This window comes from Canis lupus, chromosome 26 (assembly GCF_003254725.2).
Source record: "Canis lupus dingo isolate Sandy chromosome 26, ASM325472v2, whole genome shotgun sequence".
NCBI classification, from domain to species: Eukaryota; Metazoa; Chordata; class Mammalia; order Carnivora; family Canidae; genus Canis; species Canis lupus.
The window spans coordinates 1,029,012-1,051,114 of NC_064268.1; the positions used below are offsets into that span (position 1 = coordinate 1,029,012).

The 22,103-nt window shown below is 50.3% G+C and overlaps 2 protein-coding genes across 3 annotated transcripts in view; one reads left to right on the forward strand and one right to left on the reverse strand.

Moving 5' to 3' along the window:
• Positions 1-22,103, forward strand: part of LOC112676390 (uncharacterized) — a 535,411-nt gene that overhangs the window by 243,871 nt on the left and 269,437 nt on the right. The gene's annotated exons all lie outside the window — the stretch shown is intronic.
• The window catches only part of EP400 (E1A binding protein p400), a 102,627-nt gene that overhangs the window by 42,526 nt on the left and 37,998 nt on the right, over positions 1-22,103 (reverse strand). Inside the window, 15 exon segments of the mRNA XM_035706615.2 lie at positions 790-1,061; positions 1,540-1,634; positions 2,720-2,869; positions 4,299-4,463; positions 6,348-6,566; positions 7,326-7,495; positions 8,814-8,980; positions 10,926-11,112; positions 13,376-13,512; positions 13,601-13,775; positions 14,057-14,226; positions 15,139-15,275; positions 19,049-19,226; positions 19,487-19,677; positions 21,314-21,421. Of these exon segments, the coding sequence (XP_035562508.2) occupies positions 790-1,061; positions 1,540-1,634; positions 2,720-2,869; positions 4,299-4,463; positions 6,348-6,566; positions 7,326-7,495; positions 8,814-8,980; positions 10,926-11,112; positions 13,376-13,512; positions 13,601-13,775; positions 14,057-14,226; positions 15,139-15,275; positions 19,049-19,226; positions 19,487-19,677; positions 21,314-21,421 (2,521 nt within the window).

The window sequence follows — 22,103 nt, forward strand, 5'->3', positions numbered from 1 at the left end:
TGCACATGAGCCAGGCCACAGGAACACTGCTGGGTCCCCACTATAAACAAGGACTGGGGGATCCCTGGGTGGCGCAGCGGTTTAGTGCCTGCCTTTGGCCCAGGGCGTGATCCTGGAGACCCGGGATCGAATCCCACGTCGGGCTCCCGGTGCATGGAGCCTGCTTCTCCCTCTGCCTGTGTCTCTGCCTCTCTCTCTCTCTGTGACTATCATAAATAAATAAAAATTAAAAAAAAATTTTAAACAAGGACTGACCACGAGATGTACTTGGCTGGATGTACAGAGTAGATAGAGGAGACCTATTCTCAGGCTGGACCTAACCTGCACTCAAAGGGAATGGAGTGCAACAATAGTCCATGCACTAGGTAGGGCAAAGATGAAGCAAAGACACACACTTGGCAGGTGGGGGGCTGGGCTGGCCCTGGGCCCAATGGCAACTAGGTTTTTGTCTTCTCTTCTAAAGCTACACAGTGGTTTATTCCGTGTAGCCAGAAATTAACATGGCTGTTGTGGCCCTGCACCCAGGCCAGCCAACGTTCACCCAAGCACTGCCCCGGGGACAGTACCCAACAGAAAAGAAATCAACCCAAGGACACACAGCCTTCTCGGAGGTTGGAGAGACCAGCTGATGCCAAAGCTGAAGACCCTGGAAATGATTAAAAACAGACTTCCAAGGAACAAGGAGAAACAGGACAGGAACAAACCTTTGTGATAAGACAAGTGCTGCCGGAGGCCTGTGGGAAGGCCAGGAAGGAGCACTAGGTGCATGCACACACAAGGGCACCCTACCTGTCAATGATATCCTGCAGGCAGGCTTGCCGCTGGGTCAGCGTCAAAATCAGGTCCTTCTGACCATTTGAGGGTGACGTGTAACTGCTCGCTGGCCCGGTCCCCTTCTGCTGACTGCTATCAGAAGCCCCAGGCCAAGGTGTCTGTTCTCTGCCAACCACAGAACAAATCCGCAACAAATCTCTGCCGTACATAGGGGCTCGAGAGCAGCGCCGTTCGTTGACAAAGTAGATTTGGTCCAGTCGCTCTCTCAGGAGTCTAGTCTTCTCCTCCTTCATGGAAAACAGTGTTGAAAATGGTCACTGAGGAACAGCAGGCCCAAGGCCTGGTCTCACCAAACCCCATGGCATCCATCACACACAGCAATCCTGAGACATTCACGTCCCAGCAGACAAGTCACAGAAAGAAGGTGGACAAAATGGGTATGTGTCTCTGACTGAAAAGTATTTCTCCAGACCTGGTGAGATTTCTAACACCCGGAAAACGGATACAAGAAAGTAAAAAACATGAAAAGGGATTCCAAAAATCACAAAGCCCGGTTTTGTTTGTTATGAAAAGAGTTTTTAAAGTCAAGTTCTGGGATTCAGAGAGATGATGTGCTTTCAAAGGCACGTACATTGACAAGACCATTAAATATCACAACTGTCCCGCACAACAAGTAGCTTCTGAGAAACAACTTCTGAAGGTGAAGGAGTGGTCCAGGGCACATGCCCCCATGTGCCGTTGTGGGGGACATGGACGGCGCCATACCTGGGTTGGCCCTCCAACAGGAGAGGCTGGTTTGGAGGCCATTCCAGGTTCTCCTGCAGCCAGGGGATTGACTGCCACTCGCCCAGGCACACCAACTACAAAGCAAGAGGGAAGAGCTGGAAAGTGAAGCTAACAGTGACTCTGCAGAGCCTGTCCTCTGGCAGCTCGCTCTCGGAACATATCAACTCAAGTAATCACTCAGGACCGCCCTCGAAGCACTCTATGCTCTGGCTGTCGTCTTGGCTGAATGCCATGGGTCTGTCTCTCTCTCCTCTGAGGAGTGCCCCATGTGCTCAGAGGAAGCACACACACCTGAGGCCTGTGGTCACCCTCACTACCATCACCCAGCACAGCAGCCACAGAGCCCCTGGGGCTTCATCCGTTCCCCTGCCCCCAGTAGGGACTTAGCACTGCCCTTGCCCTCCAGAGGACAGAGTAGTCACTGCACCCCAGCGGCCCACCCCCATCAGCTAGGCCACACCTTACATCCTGACTGAGGACTGAAAGGGGCCTCGGGTAAGATGTCCTGGGGAGACAGGTGCCAGTAGTGGGCTTTGGGGGTGGGGGTGGAAGGAGGCCTGGAAAACAGAACCAGCCATGGCTGGGACACAGACTTCTCCAGACCCCACAGCAGGGCCCGCCCAGTCTTGCCACAGACAACACAGGGCCCAGGCTGAGCAAGGAAAAGGGTTTTGGGTCAGGGGGCTCCCTGCTGCTTCTAACCATGAACTCCAATCGACTGCCCACTCAGCCTTCTCAGCAGACCACAGGATGCTGGGCATGTCCAGGGAGGTAGGACCCTGGTGGGAAGCAGGCCACAGGCAGGCCAGAGAAGGGCCCAAATCCCACTCTATTACCTGTCCTAGGGGAAATTCTAGCATGCTCGCTAAATGCAAGTCGAATTTCTCATGATTTTAAGCTTCTTGTTAGAACAAAAAGAAAACAAAAATCTAAGTGGGTGAAGACCAGTCATATTTAAGCAGTATCTCTGAGAGGAAAGAGAAAGAAAACAAACTAGCTGACAGTGGCCTGCCTGTGGAAACTGGAGACTGTCACAGCAGGACTTTTGGGTTCTGAGGTACCATAGGCACAAATCATAAACATCTTCCCATTACCTTAGAAGCAAAGTCACACAAAAGAAAGCTTCAAAAGTCAAGTGTTCCCGCTCAAAGCACTCTACCTGGTGCAGTCACTGGCACTGAGCTGCCGGCCGGGGGTTTGCTTCCCAGGGCATTGAGGGCGCCTGCCTGAGACATGGTCTGCATCACCACAGGGCCTGGTGGTCGCAGGTAGGACTGCCCAGGGGCAGATACGATCTGAAGAACGCTGCCTGCAATCACACAAGCACCAAGAGGTGTCACTCATGGGCTGCATGTACCTCCTCCTACCTGCTACACTCACTTCCAAACGTACATGAGCAAATGAAGCAATAAACTGAAAATCTGAAATCACACTTACTCCAACGTGGCAGCTTGGAGTTCAGTTACTTGGAAAAAAATGCACGTTTCATTTCCAATAAATGAAAAGCATAAGGAACAGAGTTGTTTTTGCTTAAAGTCAAGAAAACATTCATCTATTCTTTGCCATTCCGGACTTCAGGCATTGTGGTGGGTGCCCAGGACTGGTCTATCATGACTGCCTACAGCACCAAGTCACTCCCAGGGAAAGAATCCCAGCTTTGGAATCACATGTTGGTGCTGGCTGACCCATAAAGCTCAATGAAAAAAATAATCTAAAAACTGTTTCTAGCCTGAAAGTTGCAGCTCTCCTCACACCGTTTAAGGAGCTTGCCCCATTCAGCCTTGTGTGTAAAGTCTTTCTGATATCTTTTACTCTGGAGAAATGTTCCCATGCTGGGCTCTGCACAAACTAGGGTCTACTGGAGATATAAACAGATGGCTTTGCCCCTTTGGCCAGAAAACTGAAGGAATAGGGAATCACGCCAAATTAAAAGCTGTCTTTGTTGAAGACTTCCTGGGGCCTTGCTTTGTGAACCTGTGTGTGACCTTCCAGCACCTGTGCAGTGTCCCAACCCTGGCTAAGTGCTGCACACACCTCATCCCAGGGAGGCTGCTGCGGGCACCACCTGTGGCCCAGGCCCACAGCCAAGGGGAACGCAAACTCAGAGCCGCTGCCACTCGGTCACTTAGGGCTAATCCTAGCATGCACCTTGGACTACTTGTCCTCTGCACAAAGTAGTTGCTAAAAGCACATATCATGCTCAAAGGCCTAGGAAGCTCTGGTCTAGGAGTCAATGCTGTAAAATCCATGTATGAAAGAACTCCTGTGTAATCTGCTAGTCCTTTGGTGTTTTTAAGACAATTTATTTCACGGTAGAAATTAAAAAATATCAAATATTTCTATTTTTATTTTAAAAATAGGGAACATCTGGGGTGTCTACCTGGCTCAGTCAGTGGAGCATGTGACTCCTGACCTTGGGAGTCAAAAGTTCAAGCCCCACGCAGGGTGTAGAACTTACTTAAAAGAGTGTTATGAAAGTAAAAAAATATGGTAATAAGGAACATTTCCAAAGAGCACATTTTATCAAAACCAGCATCAGCTATGTAGCATGCCTCAACCATAGGCAAGCAGGTGCTTTATGTGTTACCTGGCCAGCCCTCTGAACACCCAATGGAAGGCTCATGAAGGCTGTCCACAGATGAAGCACCTGAGCTGATGGGACCTGCCAGACATGCCCAAGCCCCAACGGCAGCAGGGAAGCCAGGACCATAGCAGGGCCCTGGGCGGCTGCCCCTTACCTTGCAGTTGCAAGGGCTGGCCAGCAGTGAGCTGCCGGAGCTGGCTGTGGGACAAGGTGAACTTGTTCCCCTGGAACTGCAGCGTCACTGGGGTTTCTGGCTGGGCGACTCGGCTTTGTGGCCCTGCCAGGGAAGCTAGCTGGGCTATTTTGACCACCTCCCCACCTGTGGAAATGCAGAGGAAAGGGGGATTAAAACTTTTGGGAGAAGTTTGCAACTGTTCTAATGACGACCGTCTGTCGCCCAGAATGACCACCTGTGGTAACCTGAAGTGTCACAAAAACGTTTCTTAGGTATTGCTTTCTAATGCTTCCAGGAAATAATTACTTAAATAGGAAAGAGAAAATTAAATTAATGTTGGATTTTTAATGGTTAATTTACTTAATTATAACTGGTAAAGATTCTAGATATCAGATATTAATATCATTAACCAAACTACCAATGAATACTTTACTTTTCTCTCCAACTAATGAAAAAGCAGCAAACATCAAATATAGCAGAAATCAATTTGTGATACACTTTGGAACTCTAGTATCAACCTCTTTAGAGAGCTTTCAAAATGTGAAAAAGTACATGTCCAATTCAGTGCATGGAGGTTACCCCTTTAAGTGTAAGAGAACAAGTAACTAGTATAAATACATCACATGAGCATAGCTTTTGGATGTAAAACTTCATACTAGCTTCAACTAGACTACAGGACTTGATCAAGAACACTGACTGGAGAAATGCCAGACGTGACGTTGCTTAACACATCGTTTGTGAAAATATAACTGAGATGGAGTCCTGCGCACCCGACTCAGAGAGGTACTACCTGCAGGCTGTAAGTGAACACCAGGACATAGGGTTCTGTCCCTCACTGGTTGATAATGGAGCCTATGGATGTGAGGGCGATCTGGCTGCGACATCTGTCACTCCATTGATCGCCAGGGTTGATAATGGAGCCTAAATGTCCCCCCCTCCCAAGGAAATCCATGCCAGAATGATTAGTGACACCATACAGAGAACAGGTAGCAGAAGACCAAGAAAATATCCAGAGGTCCTGCCCACAGAAGCTGTGAACAGGAGGGAACGACAAGAGGAGGCGCAGAGAAGTGTGTGTGGACGGACAGCCCTGCCCCTGCTCCATGAACACAGAGTGAAGGGCAGTGGGGGGTCACTGCCCAAGCTCAGCTCCCATGGCACGGCCCCCACAATACCTGTCCCTGGCAAACAGATAGGTCACCCGTGCAGGGCTTCCCTCCCCCCAGAAGCTAACTGGGACTATTATTCCACTCACTGGCAATGGAAGTGAGGCTTCATCATGAGAGACTAGCCTGAACTTGGGGTCTCCTTATGACACACCCTCCCCAGCTTCCCAGAAAGACCTCCACACACCGGTCATGCCCATAAACAAAGTGCTCAAAGGGGCGTTTGAGAAACAGCGGTGCCTACGCCCATCTCTTCCTACAGCTGAATCAACAGGGACACATGTAAGATAGGCAAATATGCTAATAACAGATCACAGTAAAAAGTTCTAAGAAAACTTAATACTGTGATGTTTTCATCACCAAATTAGTACGAGATGTCTCAGCTGAGCAGAATTCATACCAGGCTTAAGTGTGATAATAAGTAAGAGAGTAAAAACAAGTCATGTTTTTTTTTTTAACAACCAGCACCAGTTCCCTCGCTGGTGAGGATGTTATGCACTCTCGCCTGAGTGCTACTTGCTCCCAGGGCTGAGCCCAGTGGCCGATGGAGCAAGTCTCTGGCACGCTTAGGAAAAGCGAGGCCATCAGCATGTCAGCAGAGCATGCGCGGGAGGAAAGTGGAGCTGATGCCCAAGGGATCAGGAGAAAGGGCAGAGGAGGATAGGGCCTGGGTGTTGGCCCTGCAGAGTGCATCCCTCTGCACACTTAGAGCCAGAAACGACAGCGTGGCAAAAGGCAGCACCCAGGTATGAGGTTAGGGAGACAAAGGGGAGTGGACAGCAAGGCTCTTCACACACGCTGATCGGAACACAACTTCCCGTGGCAAAGACGTGGCAGAACCAGGAGGGGCGAGGCCACTTACTGGGCAGGCGCGCCTGAGCCTGCGAGGTGAGCACCAGCCCCTGAGGCAGCGTGCTCTGCCCGGCCGGGTGCGAGGGGGCCTGGGGCGGGGGCGGGGGCGGGGCCCGCGGTTTCGCAGGATGGGCTGGGCTAGGTGCTGTGCTGGAGGTCGCGGCCGGCGGCTGTCTCGGAGCGGGAGCACTGGTGGAGGCCTGGGAGGTCTGAAACGGGGCTGCCGCCACTGCAATCGATAAGGTTTGTTTGTGCAAAGCTGTTAGAGGTTCTTCACGAAATGCAGTATTTTAAACCCGAATTTCAAAGAAACAAAACAAACATTTCATTAAAGTCTCTCAAATGAGAAGCCCTCTTTACAAAAAAGGTGGGAGGTGTGCTTTGTAGGGTGTGAGAGAGAGAACTTTCTATCTGCTGTGTGGTGTTCTTGGAGTTCGTCAGCAGGCCACACAGTTGCTGCTGCAGGACACAGAGCGCAGGCCCATCCCAGGAGCCGCGCCCCACCCACATGCTGTGGGCGGCGCTGCACGTGCACGCGGGCCGGAAGCAGAGGACCCAGTGATAAAGGCTAGAACACTGTCCTGTTACCTTCTGCCAGTCAGCACTACCCTTCTTCACAATGACAGTCAGGCTACGCGTGAGTGGTGGTCCCAAATGTGAAAGCAGCCTTCCTGAGGTTTTGTACACAACTCTGAAACGCACTTCCCTGCATAAAAGAGCCTTCACTGACGCACAGCTTCATTAGCACGCCAAGAGCAACTCAATCAAGACTGTGATGTCTTGTTTGGGAAAAAGTCCAATTTTAAGAAACTAAAAGGCCAGAAACTCCTGGGCGTGCTACATGAGGTGTGTTCAGCAGAGCCAGAGCAGGTGGCCTGCTCCTGCTCAAAGCAACGGTTGCCCGCCCAGAGGGGCAGGGGAAGCATAAGGAGCTCCATCTGTAAAGACCCTCGGTAACCCCGAGGGCACACCAGCACATGAGGCATACCTTTCGTATCTGGATTTGCAGAGAATGTGGCAATCGGCGGACGTCCTCGCATGTGGCCCTGCGGATTGGCCGTGGCTGTGGCAGAGGCTGCTGTCCGGGGTGGGTGTGTGCTGGGGAAAGCCACAGTGCGACCCTCAGGCTTCTGGCCATACTGCACGGGCTGAAACAACCTGGCAAGAAGGCATGTGCACCACTGAGACACGGGGGCCCAGGCCACCCAGAGATGGTGAGGATCCCTACTCCCAGTGTGGCTCAAAGAGGGGTGGGCGTTCCAAATGATGCACTGAGAAGCTCAGCACTGGTCTGAGGGAGGTGGCTGGCCACCCTCAGGATACAAAGTAGCAATGTCTATCCCCAAGCTGGGGGACACAGGGTAAACATGTGCATCTGTTCTGACACTCATAGGCCATGACACTATGTAGAATGCAAGTGGAGTGGACAGGAAGACACCTCCAACATCAAGTGATATGGCAGCACAGGTCACAATAGAAGTGTACAGGCGCCTTGGCAACGGGTAAAACCACAGAGACCCAGTCTACAGCCACTGTTCCAGGTGTTACCACACCTCAATGTGTTTATACCCCTTTTACCTGAAAAATCGTAATGGTGGGAATTCTATATTTTCAAATCCCTGTGCAAGCACCAGCTGGAGACAGGAGGCCGCACCAGCCCTAGAGAACCACAGCTCCCCTGGCCCATGTGTGGACCTAATGGTGGGCTTTAGGCCCCTGTGAACATCTGGCAGAAGGTGGCTGGCTCCCAAGGTCTCAGCAACGTCTTGTGCAGAACATGCAATGGGAATGACTGCCAATCTGCAGAACTGGTCCCATTCTCTTGTTTATAAACTCCTATTTTTTGTTTCTTTCTCATTTTCAACCTACATGTGAAACTTTGTGTATTTCTAACTTGCTGGGTTTAACCTATTTTATTGCTTATTTCCACTTGGTCATTTAACATGCTGTGCCACTCTCAGCCATGTGGCACCTACAGAATCAACTCCGATGTCCTTCAGAAGTCCCTGTGCTGCCGTCAGAGGTGGAGCCCGCTGCCCACCTTTGGGCCCCACCACCACCCACAGTGCACCCTCTCTGTCCAAGACAGTGGCCACCAGAGCATGCACCGGGCAGATCAGCCTGAATTCCTCCCCGCACAGACCCTTCCCACATCCCAAAGCTGTTTAACCACCACCACCACCGCCCCACCCAGGGGTGCAGCCTGCCCACACAAGCCACATGCAGTGAAGTGAGCTACCTCCACAGACAAGAGGGATGCCAGGGCAAACTAGGGAGAGACTTGACCATTTCTCCCCCTCTGCCGCAGTCAGGTCCTCATGTGAACTCCCACCACACATCCCAGGTTTCCCTGAGGCGCTATGGGACTGGGCCCTTCCAAGAAGGGGAACGTCACTGATCCCTTGGCTGAGTTAGGGCCAACCAAGAGCCAGCCAGAAACTTGAGGGAGCAGGATGCAACGCTCCACACCACGCACCTGTTGGGTTTTAGTCTAAGGGCTGCTGGCCTGCCTGATGGCGGTGGTGCAGTGAACAGCTCCTCCATGAGTTTCCGCGTTACCTTCTTCTTACACAGCAATTCTGCTTCGTGGCGAGTCATTTTATTCTCTAAGCTGATGAGATCAAATATAGAGAGATCCGTTTCCTAAGGAGAAAAACAGAAATTTTGCTCTGGGAGTCAGGAGGGAAATGACTGGGACCCAAGCACATCCTCAACAGGACAGCCAGGCCCCACACAGCCACACTCCCCAGGACATGCCCTGAAGCCATTCTGGGGCTTGTGCAGCTGCTAGACCTCAGCATGCCTCAAGTGTCTCCATCATTTAGAGTACCCCAAGTGGCAGTATGAATGGAGAAGGCAATATGTAGAGAGAATGGACTTGACAGAGATGGATGGGGGTCCAGACGCATGGGTGCCAGGTCATGTTGACAAAGGGTACTCTAGGGGAGAGACTCACGCATGCTGGAGAAGCAGAATCAGGCACAGGACATGTCACTCAGGCAAAATCCCTGGGGACATGCATTCCACAGGCAGGACATACTGCCCAAATCCCCAGCTGGAGCAGATTTGCCTGCATGCTTGGCACCCCCCACCTGTGCTTCTCTGATGAGAACGTGCAGCCACATTCCCACTACAACTCTGAGCATCAAAGAGGACAATAGCAGGTGCTGGCAAGCCCTCCTCCCACACTCTCGTACACGCATGGGGATGTGAAAACCGCCTGGCTCTCAAAAAGTTAAATGTGGAGTAAGCACATGACCCTGCAATTCCACGCCTAGAATTCCACGTGCATGAGAAACATGAAACCTACATCCACACAAAGCTGGTCTGTCAATGTCCACAGTAACATTCACAAGAGCCAAAACGTGGAAGCAACCCAAATGCCCATTAACTGATGACCAGCTTGATACAATGTGGTCCATCCACACCAGGGAATATAACTCAAGCCTTAAAAAGGAAGGAAACGGGCAGCCCAGGTGGCTCAGCGGTTTAGCGTCACCTTCAACCCAGGGCATGATCCTGGAGACCCGGGATCGAGTCCCACGTCAGGCTCCCTGCATGGAGCCTGCTTCTCCCTCTGCCTGTGTCTCTGCCTCTCTGTCTCTCATGAATAAATAAAATCTTTAAGAAAAAAAAAAAGGAGCCTGGGACACATACCACAACCTGGATGAACTTTGAAAGCATTATGCTCAGGGAAGTAAGCAAAACACAAAGACCACGCTTGAGTGACTCTATCTATATGCAAAATCCAGAACAGGTGGACTCATGAGGCAGGTCAGGTGCACAGCTGCCTGGGGCAGAGAGGGAAGGGAACAGGAGAGATAGCTCATGTGTGTGGGTCCTCTCCTGGCAATGACAAAATATTCCAGAATCAGTGGTGATGAATGCAGCCATTTACAGTTGTCTCACTCGCTACTATTCTAGTGGCTAGAAAAGCTTCCGAACCGTAGCACACCTCAATGCCTGCTGAACAAACTAGAGAAAACAACACAATGTAACATACACTGAGCTCTTGGAGACCAAGCACATGTAAGGTTCTTCCTATGGATTCAACACACACAGTAGTGGAAGTGCAGGATTATCCCTGTCCTGAGAGGTTTCAGCCCAAAGCTCCCTAGCCAGTGCGAAGTTTGGGGAGGGTGGGGCCGGGGGGGGGGGGGGGGGGCACAAGAACACTAGGCCATAGCACACAGCAAGGCCCCACAAACACACACAACCACGAGCAGGACCTCACCAAAAACATGAGAGCGACCACCATAACAGTCCTGAGAGACACCTGCATGTCCACAAGGCTCATTGCAGTGGTGACCCAAACTCCCCTTCAAACACTCCACATGCTGTGCTGTTGCCCATGTTCCAACAGCACACATAATGCTAGGAACCCCTGCCCTGCAATTTTCAAGCAGGCCTTGTCTTCCTCAGGACAACTGCAGATGCAGACACTGTCAGGAGAAGGCATGGCACAAATGTCATCCATGGCTGCTCAGCATCAGGCAATTCCAAAACACAGGATGAGAGTATGGAAAGCAACCTCCTAGAGCCATGGTACCTTGAATGTGTCTGGAGCCAACTTCAGGGGGACACATACCTTCCAAGAGTCTCTGTCAAGCGCCTTGAGGATGAGGGAGGCAGAGCAGTACTGGAGTGGCCCAGCTGTGTACGACGACTCCGGGAGCCGGGGCTCCACCAACCCAGGATGGTTGCAGATCCTCTGCAGCCTCAGCAGGATGCTCAGCACATCCACAAAGTGCCCACTCTTCAGCGCTTCCTGGGTTCTGCTCTCAGAAAGAAACACCAGTACTGTCATCTGTATATGTATCGTGTATGCCGCCACACAAAACTGGCACATTCCCCCTGGTTCTGGTTTATAATTAGTTCCATCAGGACATTCACATCCAAACTGCCCTTCAGGTGATTATGACTCTTAGACTCAGTTCTTATCCCCCGGAAACAGGCCAGGAGGCCAGAGAGCCAGGAGTGAGGGTCAGATGGGCACGTAGCTCTCCAAGCCTCCCCTCCCAGGAGAGGACCACATGGCAGCAGTAATGGATTTCCACCCCACAGCGATGAGGGCTGTGAAGCAGGAGTGGGCACCAGGGTGAGAACACCTGATCTGAGGGAGGAAAAGCCCCTTCGGTGAGATACCAGCCCTGCAGCCATGATAAAGGCAGACTCACAGGCCACTCACATGCGTAGCCAGGACTGGGGAGGAAACACAGTCCAAGCAGAGAATTCCAAGGTCTTCAGATGAGGGAGAAGGCACAGTGTCCCCAACAGGTCAGGGAAGGAGCCATGCAGGACAGCATGGAGGGCAGCCTGGTCCACAGACACCCGGGAGCAGCAGCAATGGAATAGAGGGACAGGAGGAGGCAGGGAGGATGGCCAGGCTTCCAAATGAGCAGCAAGGCAATGGGCTACTGTGCCTGAGAACAGGAAAGCCTAGGGAGCAAGTGCTCTGGGGACGCCCTCTTGAGAGGTCTGCAGCGTCTTCAAGAGACAGCCAAGCAGCCACAGGAGAGTGTGGGCAACCGGGAGCTCAGCACGGAGCCCAGTGGCAGGCAGGCTGTGCTGGAAGCCAGCAGAACCCCACACAGGCAGTTCTCAGCCACGGCACAGAGCGTAAACAGGGTGCAGACAAGCACACACAGTCTGCAAGCCCAGCTCTGAGAACAGAGAGAAAAGAGGAAGGTATTTAAAATCACACCTGTCTATACAAGGACACATTTCAGGAAAAAAGGCTGAAGCACAAGTGAGACCCAAGACCTGGTAACAACTTCCCGGATGGGAAGAGGCTCACACAGGCAGGTCTGCAGGGCCCCAGGAAGGAGGGAGGCCTGGGGTCTGCCGAGAAGAGAGTGTACCTTAAGACAGCAAGAACATGAGCCACGCCACCACACAGTGACCAAAGGGAAGCTCAGAGCCCACTGATGACCCCAGACCATCACATCAATATGCAACAAAGGATGTCGATTATCACAAACTAACGTACAGAAAGGTATAGGAGCGCTCAACACTTCCCATCTGACTTGACAGGTTCAGGAAAAATAGGCCCACAGATAGGAACACAGAGAGTCACTTCCACCAGAAGCAGAAGCCACACGGCAGCCTAGGTGTATGGTCACCAGCACCCACATCCATAGACAGGACTGACAGTGGCACCCTCTCACTGCCAGGGCAAGCCCGGCATGTCCACAATCCCAACCTCCTGAGAGCACGGTCTGCTCCTGGTGAAGAAACTCAGGGGAGCCTGCCAACAAGCATGGGCCTCCTTCTGTGGGAGCAGGAGCACCCTCCATGAACCCTGCTCTTCATGAAGCACCCAGAGGAAGTCAGCACCTAAAGAAAGAGCTGCCCAATCGCCCGCCCTGCCCCAGCACTACAGCCTGCTCACACCGCACACTAGCCCAACGCAGAGGAAGGGCACTGCTGGGGAAGGACACTGAGGCCCCTCTTCTCCCCTGGAACAATCGGCCCACTGCAGCATCACTGATGCCATCTGTCAGGGACTAAGACACCGTATCAGGGAGTAAGAATGCACGCTTACGTTCTGTTCTAAAATTTTCTAAAACTAACTAAAACAGCAAGTGTGAATGGCAAAACTGTTTCCTGAAGGCTCGCGACATGCAGATGTGATCCTGACTTTATGAATGTGAGGACATGATGCGCACGATGGCACAGTGCCTGCTCTCATCTCATGAGGGGATGGTGCCAAGGCCTCCGCAGGCTAGTGGAGCCCCAGCCAAGACCAGCACGTGCAGCCTCAGGGCAGCTCCCAGGGAGGAGGCAAACAGCCTATGAGGCTGTAACCAACTGAGCCACTTGGGTGGGACATGCATCCTGTGTGAGCCTCACCTGAAACACCATGAGCCTCACCAATGAACCAGGGAGCAGGACAGGCACCAGGCCAATTCTGGGCAGAAACACAGGGAGCCTGGGGCAAGCGCAAACCCAGAGCACAGCGCAGGCTCCAGACTCCATCCCCACAGAGGCCCAGTGCCTCCCAGCTGGGCAGCACCCACAGGCACCAAGCCCGCTTACCCGGGCTGCAGGATTACGTCCTCATACAAGGCCTTCTGCCGACTTGACAGGCGGCACTTCAGCACATGCTCGTACTTCTTCGTCAGCTGCTTCTCCACATCTCTCTTAGTTCTCCTCAAGATAAAGGGCTGTGTCACCTGAAAAAAAAAGATGAGTGTGCATGGTCCACTTTCCAAGACACCACACCCACCGCACACATGGCACCACAGCAGCAGCCCTCAGTACCCGGTGCAGCCGGATGACCACTTTGTGGTAGTAGTCCTGGTTCTCGTCGTTCGGGGCCTTCAGGGGCAGGTGTAGGTAAGGCCGGGAGATGCCGGGGATGAGGAAGTGCACCATGGTCCACAGCTCCAGGAAGGTGTTGTGCAGGGGAGCATCGATCAGGAGCAGGCGCTGCTGACTGTGAGAGAGAAGCGACAGCAGACATGGCGCACCCGGAAAGCTGGCAGTGGGCGCACTTCCTCTGCAGATGTTTAAGGACAGGGATAATGGGCTTAAAGAACTGACGAGAGCACACACACGCCTCCCGGAAGGGGACCAAGATGCCTGAACATGGGGGGGACCTGTGGCCTCCATGCACAGAACAAAGGGAAGTGAGCTGTGTTGCTGAGAGGCAGTTTGGTCACACACACTCCTCCGCCAGCCACATCCAAAACCCCAAGAGGGGGGTGCGGGTCAGACCTCCTCAGGGTGAACACGGCCTCCCAGTGCCTCTCAGTCATGCCTCGGACGCGCTGCATCTCATCAATGACCAGGCACCGCCAGCGCACACGCATGAAGGACGCGTAGCCCCTGAAGAACTGCTTGTAGGGTGCAATGCACACGTTGAAGCTGTTGGGCTCCGTCCACTCCTGCAGCACACATGATAGACTTCACCTACAGCAGCCTCACCTCCCAGTACATAGCCTGCCCCCACCAGGGACCCTACACACCCTTAGCCCCTGCCAGCTTGCTCCCTGCGAGCTCCCTGCCTCCAGTATCATTAGGATTTTGTCTAATAGGAGTCTACAGTGCTCCAGAAGACAAACCAAGAAGCTGCTCTGAGCATTAACTACTGCTTCTGGGAAACATATCACCACAGTGTCATGAGGGAGCCAACTTTGATGGGATGGAACCTGAGCAGCGAAACCGTACTGAGAAGGTGACAGAAGGAGCAGCATGTGTGCTTCAAGTGACTGCTCTGTAAGCTTTCAAAAAACAAATAAATAACCAGAAATAGGGAAATGAAAAATACATCTCCAAGTACTTTTCCAGTAAATACTGAACAGAATAGTCTAACAATACGGCAAAGTTTTATCTGCAATGAAAACTTGTGGCCTCTAGTATACTTTTACTCAGAACCTGCTGCTGGATGAGACTGGGTGGAAAGAAGAAAGCCTGTCCAGCTTTGTTCCCATGGCCTCCCTGTCACCTAGGCCTGTTCCCATGGGAGTCAGTGTAGGAGTTCACCACTCAGAACTCAGGGCACACCGTACGTTCCTGTGGATACATGTGCACCCGCCGGGCCCGCGGGTGGGGGGATGGGTGCTCTGGAAGGAAGGTGGCCACGGCCCAAGCATGGGAGGGGCCACGGGCCTCTCCTGGCAGGAGCAGGGTGTGCTTTCAAGAGGCTCCAAACCTAGAAACCACCTGAAGATCTAGCATCTCACAAACAAGGCATTTACAACAATTACACAAACACAACTCGATGTTCTGAAATCTGTCTCCTATACAGATGAAGACCATTTCTGTCGGGTTTTTATTTCACATTTAAAATAAAATACCTGTCTCTTTGCTTTCAGTTCTCTGTGGCTGCCAACATACAAGAGGGTTTTGAGCCCAGGGCACCAACGCTTCAGCTCAAGCTCCCACTTGAGGATGTTACAGCCTCTCACAACCACAAGATGAGGACCCCAGTTGCCTACAAAGGAGAGAAGAGACAGAACTTTCCTCTTTAACGAAAACCATCCAGTCAAGTCCAGACATCTGGTGCTGTGCTGACCAGAGAAGCATGGCAGGTACACGTGGGAAGTCCCGGGTGTGATGCAGAGGCATCCTCCTGACCATGTGACCTATGCTGGAGGGGCTGGAGGCCTGACACACAAGAGGCACTCAACAGAGAGCTGCTGAAAGGGGACTGAAAAAAGTGAACATTTATTGCAAACACAGTGAACCCCACTGTGAGCCTGGGGAAGAGTCCTCATCTACAAGGAATAGTGCCCAGAAAGTGAAGAAAGCATGCTGACAGGGCCGTAGGACCTGCCGAGGGAGGCAAGTTGGCTCCGGCTTGAGCACAGCACACGTTCCCAGGCTCCAGTCAGAATACACCCACGCCACCCCAAAATACAGTTTCAACCTCAGTCCTCCAAAAACAAATGTTTTAAATTTTTTTTAACAAATGTTTTAAGTTATTAGAATAATACACACATAACAAATTTCCACTTATGTGCTATAAATGAAAAATAGCACACTGAGATAGCAATAGCAGACTTGGAAAGACTATGAGAACACATGGCCACAGATAGTACAGGTCCTGTGCAAGGCACTGCTTCCAGAAGAACCACCCAAGAGCAAAGTGAACAAGGATATAAAGAAATACAAGAGGACAAAAACTCATTAGAAAGCCCACCCCATGGGATCCCTGGATGGCTCAGCCGTTTAGTGCCTGCCTTCAGCCCAGGGCATGGTCCTGGAGGCCCGGAATCAAGTCCCACATCGGGCTCCCTGCATGGAGCCTGCTTCTCCCTCTGCCTGTGTCTCTGCCTCTTTCTCTGTGTCTCTCATGAATAAATAAATAAAATCTTTAAAAAAAAAAAAAAAAAAAAGAAGGCCCATCCCATGAGAAGAGATGCAAATTAACCCCAAGTGCCCTTTCCTTCACTAATAAAACCATGGTTTTTTAAAAACTAGCATTTAGGGGCATCTGGGTGGCTCAGCCAGTGAAGTGTCCACCTTCAGCTCAAGAGATGATCCCAGGGTCCTGGGATCAAGCCCCACGTCAGGCTCCCTGTTCAGCGGGGAGTCTGGTTCTCCCTCTGCCCCTCTCCCCTGTGTGCGTGTGCACACATTCTCTCTAATATATAAGATTTTTAAAAAAATAAACTAAATAAAAACCAGCATTTAGAACATCATCCCACATTTGGGTTTCTGCAAGGCCCCTCATTCCAGACTTACTGCTGGGGCCCAATGTGGGCCTCCTGAGGGAGTGGCTCCGTTATGCTCATAGCTACACCCTCATGCCTACTAGACCAGTGTCTAGAGCACCATAGGTGCCAAGGTTTGAGAAACTCATTCAGTCATTTGTTCAGCTGATGAATGAAAAGCTCCTATTTTTGGAAGTGTAGGCTACTTCCCATTTCTTACTATTATAAATACAATAATGAATAATTTTTCTACCTCAACAATAGTAAAGCAAGGTAGTATTCTTAAAATAACTATATCTAAAAAAAAAAAAAACTATCTACCAAAACCATTTATTTTTTTATTTTTATTTTTTTATTTTTTAAAGATTTTATTTATTTATTCATGAAAGACACAGAGACAGAGAGAGGCAGAGACACAGGCAGAGGGAGAAGCAGGCTCCATGCAGGGAGCCTGACGCGGAACTCGATCCCGGGACTCCAGGATCACGTCCTGGGCCGAAGGCAGGCGCTAAACCACTGAGCCACCCAGAGATCCCCAAAACCATTTTTAAAGTACAACAATGAAGATTTTATATCCCTGGGTCAAAAAAAACCAAATTAATACAAGAAAATAAGGAGTCTTGGTGTCGATCCATTTGTATTTAAAAACTGAGGGGTGGGCAGCCCTGGTGGCGCAGCGGTTTAGCACCGCCTGCAGTCCAGGGTGTGATCCTGGAGACCCGGGATCGAGTCACACATCAGGCTCCCTGCATGGAGCCTGCTTCTCCCTCTGCCTGTGTCTCTGCCTCTTTCTCTCTCTCTCTCTGTGTCGCTCATGAGTAAATAAAATCTTAAAAAAAAAAAAAAAAAAAAAACCCTGAGGGGCACCTGGGTAGCTCAATCAGTGAAGTGTCTGCCTTCGGCTCAGGTCATGATCTCAGGGTCCTGGGATCAAGCTCCATGTCTGTCAAGGTCCCTGCTAAGCAGAAGTCTGCTTCTCCCTCTCCCTCCTGCCCCCTCCTCCACTCATGATCTCTCTCTCTCTCTTTCAAAATCTTTAAAAAAATTAAAATATTTTAAAAAACTAAGATTGATGAAGCTTTTCACACAGAGGGCAAAGAAAGGTATTTACTAGTGATGGTGAGGGAAGGGCACAGCAAGCTAGGGGGGAGGGAGGAAGAAGCTGCCCCAAGTAACCACCACCCTCTACACAACCCCATCTCACAGGTCTGCTGAACATCAGCGGTTTCCATGTGACCTACGGCTGGATGCCACCTTCCTAATTTAAAGAGTCCCTTCCTGGCTTCTGAAACTCCAGGAAGAGAAAGAGAACGTTTGTTCTTCTGTCAGTTATCCAGAACCCAGTCAGTCTGCATCTGGAATATTCCCTTTGCAAAAGAAACACTATACCTAATCCATGAACAACATGAGTGTGAATCATACAGGTACATGTAAGCACACACAGATGTTTTTCAATATGCATCGTACTGTATTTTCTCTTCCTTGCGATATTCTTTATTTTTTTAAGATTTATTTATTTATTTATTCATGATAGACACACAGAAAGAGAGGCAGAAAAGTAGGCAGAGGGAGAAGCAGGCTCCATGCAGGAAGCCCGATATGGGACTCGATTCCGGGATTCTGGGACCACACCCTGAGCCAAAGGCAGACGCTCAACTCCTGAACCACCCAAGCGCCCCTCCTTGTGATATTCTTAGTGATGTTTTCTTTTCCCTAGCTAACTTTAAGAACACACTAAATAATACATAGAACACACAAAACATGTTAGTCACCTGTTCATGCGATCAGTACAGCTTCTGGTCAACAGTTCACTATCGATAGTTAGGTTTTGAGGAAGTCAAAAGTCATGTGTGGATTTTTGTCTGTGTGGGAGGTCAGTGCCCATGACCACCACGTTGTTCAAGGGTCATCTATAGGTAAGACGCTGTCCTGTGTTAGAGACACACAGCGCATGGCCTTCTACAACCCTCAAAGACACAGAGCAGGAGACAAGGTAGGCAACTGAGCCGTAGGACGAGGGCAGGTCAGTGAGTGGGCGCTGATCCTGGAGCACGCCAACACGGAGGCTGTGGGGCCTGGACCATTGGCGAGTAAGTTCAGGCAGTGTGGGGGGAGGAAGCAGTCAGAGTGGAAGCCTGCTGCAGGGGAGCCCAAACAGTGCTCCCTACAGAACCCAAGCAGCAGAGAAGTGTTGCTAGATAGTGGAGCCTGGCTGGAAGGAGGGTGCCAGCCACGGCAGCATAGTTAAGGCCAACGCATGGTAAGACCTGCTGTGCACACAGGTCTTGGCTGGCAGGGGACACTGCTCATACAGCCTGGTCACAGCCTGGAGGGCCTGCCTCACAGTGTACTAGACTTGGAACAGTGAGGTGCTTGACCTAGTGTTAACAGTGAACAAGAAGAGTTTCTGAGCCCTGTTCTCTTGAGTCTTACACCAGAGCACGAGGCAGAGGAACAGGAAGGAAGGCCACTTCCCACCGTCACACCAGATGTACCACCTAAGATCAGTCTTAGCAACTACATACTCCTGAAAAAAAAAACCAGCTCTTACCTTCATTGCAAGCGAGGTGGGCAAAAAAAGCAATGATCTGTACTGTTTTACCAAGCCCAGCTTCATCTGCCAATATGCCATTGAGGTTCTTCCGGTAGAGTTTGGCCAGCCAGTCAAGGCCAATCTTCTGGTAATCTCTGAGCACGCCATACAACAGAGATGGGGCAGTCAACTTCACCTGCAGCAACACACACGCCTAATAAGCACTTTTCAGAACAATCACAAAAAGCTTTTCTGCAATGAGAAGTCAAATCTGTCAGACGGCGAGCCTAATAGAGCACCAAGGAAAAGATAAAGAGAGGACAGGACAAACAAGACCAGTATTGGCTCCTCCTGACAACTTCTGCCGCTGGAACAGAGCTGTGGGGAAGTATTAAGCCTTTTCATGGCCTCACAAAGACACTGCCCCCCCCCCCCCAGGGTAGCTCAGTGCCTCACCGTGGGGCTGACCCGGGCACTGCCCTTGGGCAGCAAAGCTTCGGCCACAGCGGTCACCTCTGCAATGTCCTTTGTGTGAGGGTTCCCGATACTCATTCTCTCTGCAGCTTTAAACTGGTCCATGATGAACAGTGAGTCTATGAGAACCACATCTTTCCGACTCTCTTGGTCACCTGGGCAGTCTTCCACATCTGTGAACAAGAGAAAAACGATTTGTGGTGGCTGCAAAATTTTATGAGTCTACTTATCATTTATCAAAACAAATAAAAGGAAAAGCTGACAGAATCCAAATACTTCAAATGCAGAATTTTTTTTTTTTAAGATTTTTTTATTCATGAGAGAGAGAGAGAGAGAGAGAGAGAGAGGCAGGCAAAGACAAAGGCAGAGGGAGAAGCAGCCTCCATGCAGGGAGCCTGATGTGGGACTCGATCCCAGGTCTCCAGGACCACACCCTGGGCAGAAGGCAGGTGCTAAACTGCTGAGCCACCCAGGGATCCCAAGAAATTTATTTTTATTTTTATTTTTTTAAGATTTATGTATTTATTTATTCATAGAGACAGAGAGAGAGAGGCAGAGACACAGGCAGAGGGAGAAGCAGGCATCATACAGAGAGCCTGATGTGGGACTCGATCCAGCGTCTCCAGGATCACACCCTGGGCTGCAGGCGGCACCAAACCGCTGTGCCACTGGGGCTGCCCAAGAAATTTGTTTTTAATCCACTTTATATGCCTAACATAAGCAGACCAATGGGTATAAGCTCCTACGAAACTATCAAACGTAGGAGTGCTCTGGAAAGCCCTCAAGTAAAGGTGGAGAATCTGTTAACAGTGACCAGAAGCCGGTCTTACCAATAGATGTATAGGAATCTAGGGGCTTAGTGACCTCACCTCTGCCACCAGGAAAGAGGACAGTCACAAGGAGGCCCCCCCATCCCATCCTCTAGCCCTGCATGCCCTTAGCCTCTCTGCTCAGGATCTGTGTCTAATGATCAGAACAAATGGAATGGAAAACAAGGAAAAGTAGACTTTTGGGGTGTGGTCTTTGTATTTGTTTAGACCATCCAACAAATGTAAAATAAACTCCTCAAAACTAGCACATTAAACAAACACAGCCTACCTTAAATATACATGATAAAAATCTAAAACTATAAAACAATGACTTTTACAAACCTGGAAAAAAATGTCTGTATTGTTTATACTAGAGTCAAATACTCTGATCATTGTGCCATGTTAATAAATAAAAATAAAAAGCATAGAATTTAACAAAACACTATCGATATAAAATTACACGTTAAACATACATGTAGCATGTATGTAGCATGTTAAACATGTAGCATCTTTGTATTTTAATTTTATTTGTTTTTTTAAGTAAGTTCCACACTGAACATGGAGCCCAACATGTGCCTTGATCTCACAACCCTGAGATCAAGACCTGAGCTGAGATCAAAGTCAGACACTCAACTGACTGGACCCCTCAGGCGCCCCCACATAGTTGTTCCTATCTTTTATTTCCCATCAGACTAAAAGGAAATGAAGGTGACTTCAATTCTATTGTAAACACCCTCCCTCTGCATATTTTGGCTTTTGCTTTAAGGTGGAGTTTTTTTTTTATTTGTTTTTAATCTTTATGAGAGAGAGAGAGAGAGAGAGATGGTGAGAAAAGAGGGAGCAGCAGAGGGAGAAACAGACTCCCCACTGAGCAGGGAGCCTGATGTGGGACTCCATCCCAGGACCATGAGATCGTGACCTGGGCCGAAGGGAGATGCCTCACTGCCTTAGCACCCGAGGCACCCTAACAGCTGAGCTCTTTAAAGATGTCAACACAGACCTTCTTCTTCACTGGCCTCTTCACTGTCAGGTTTAGGTTGTGGCCACTGGAAACTGGGCAGAAAAGCTCCTTCGTATAACTTCATCAAATCGATTAAGGGCAATTCAGCTGGAAAGGGTCACAGGAAGAAAGGGGGTTAGTTTGTACCAGGAGTGGCAGTCAGCTGGGAAGAAAAAACAGCTGCCGCTCTCCTGCAGTTAATTTTTTCCAAAAAGTAATTATTGCCCATTATGATACCAGGTCTAAGGCACTTTCTTTATAAATATGAGAATCTTTGGAATGACATAAACTCAATTTTTGTTCATAAAAGAATTTTTAAATGTCTAAAACGATCTCATAAACGAACAGTAAAACCCATAATCTAATAAACACTGATGATAGGAAATAATTTGGTGATATGACAAATAGGAAACATCAAATAACAGTCAAACAAATATAAAACAGAAAGGTGCTGTAAGAAGCACATAAAAAAGCTAGGATCCCTCCTGCAGAAAGAGCTTGCCCTACTGGGCCCCCAGCCAGGCTGTTCCAGTGACTCCCTCACCTGCAGAAGGTGGCAGAGGCGCCAGCTCAGACTCTGACCTGTTGGAGGCCCCCATTGTCCTTGGAAGCCGTGGCAGCAAGAATGCAAACAGAGCACCAAGGAGGCCATGAGGAGCACCAGAGCACCAGAGCGAGCAGCCACAACAGGCCGCCACACACTGCCACTGCAGGAGCAGGTACTCCCTTCCAAACCATGCACAGGCCAGCACCTGGTGCCAGTACGTCTAACTTCAGCTGCCCCCATGAG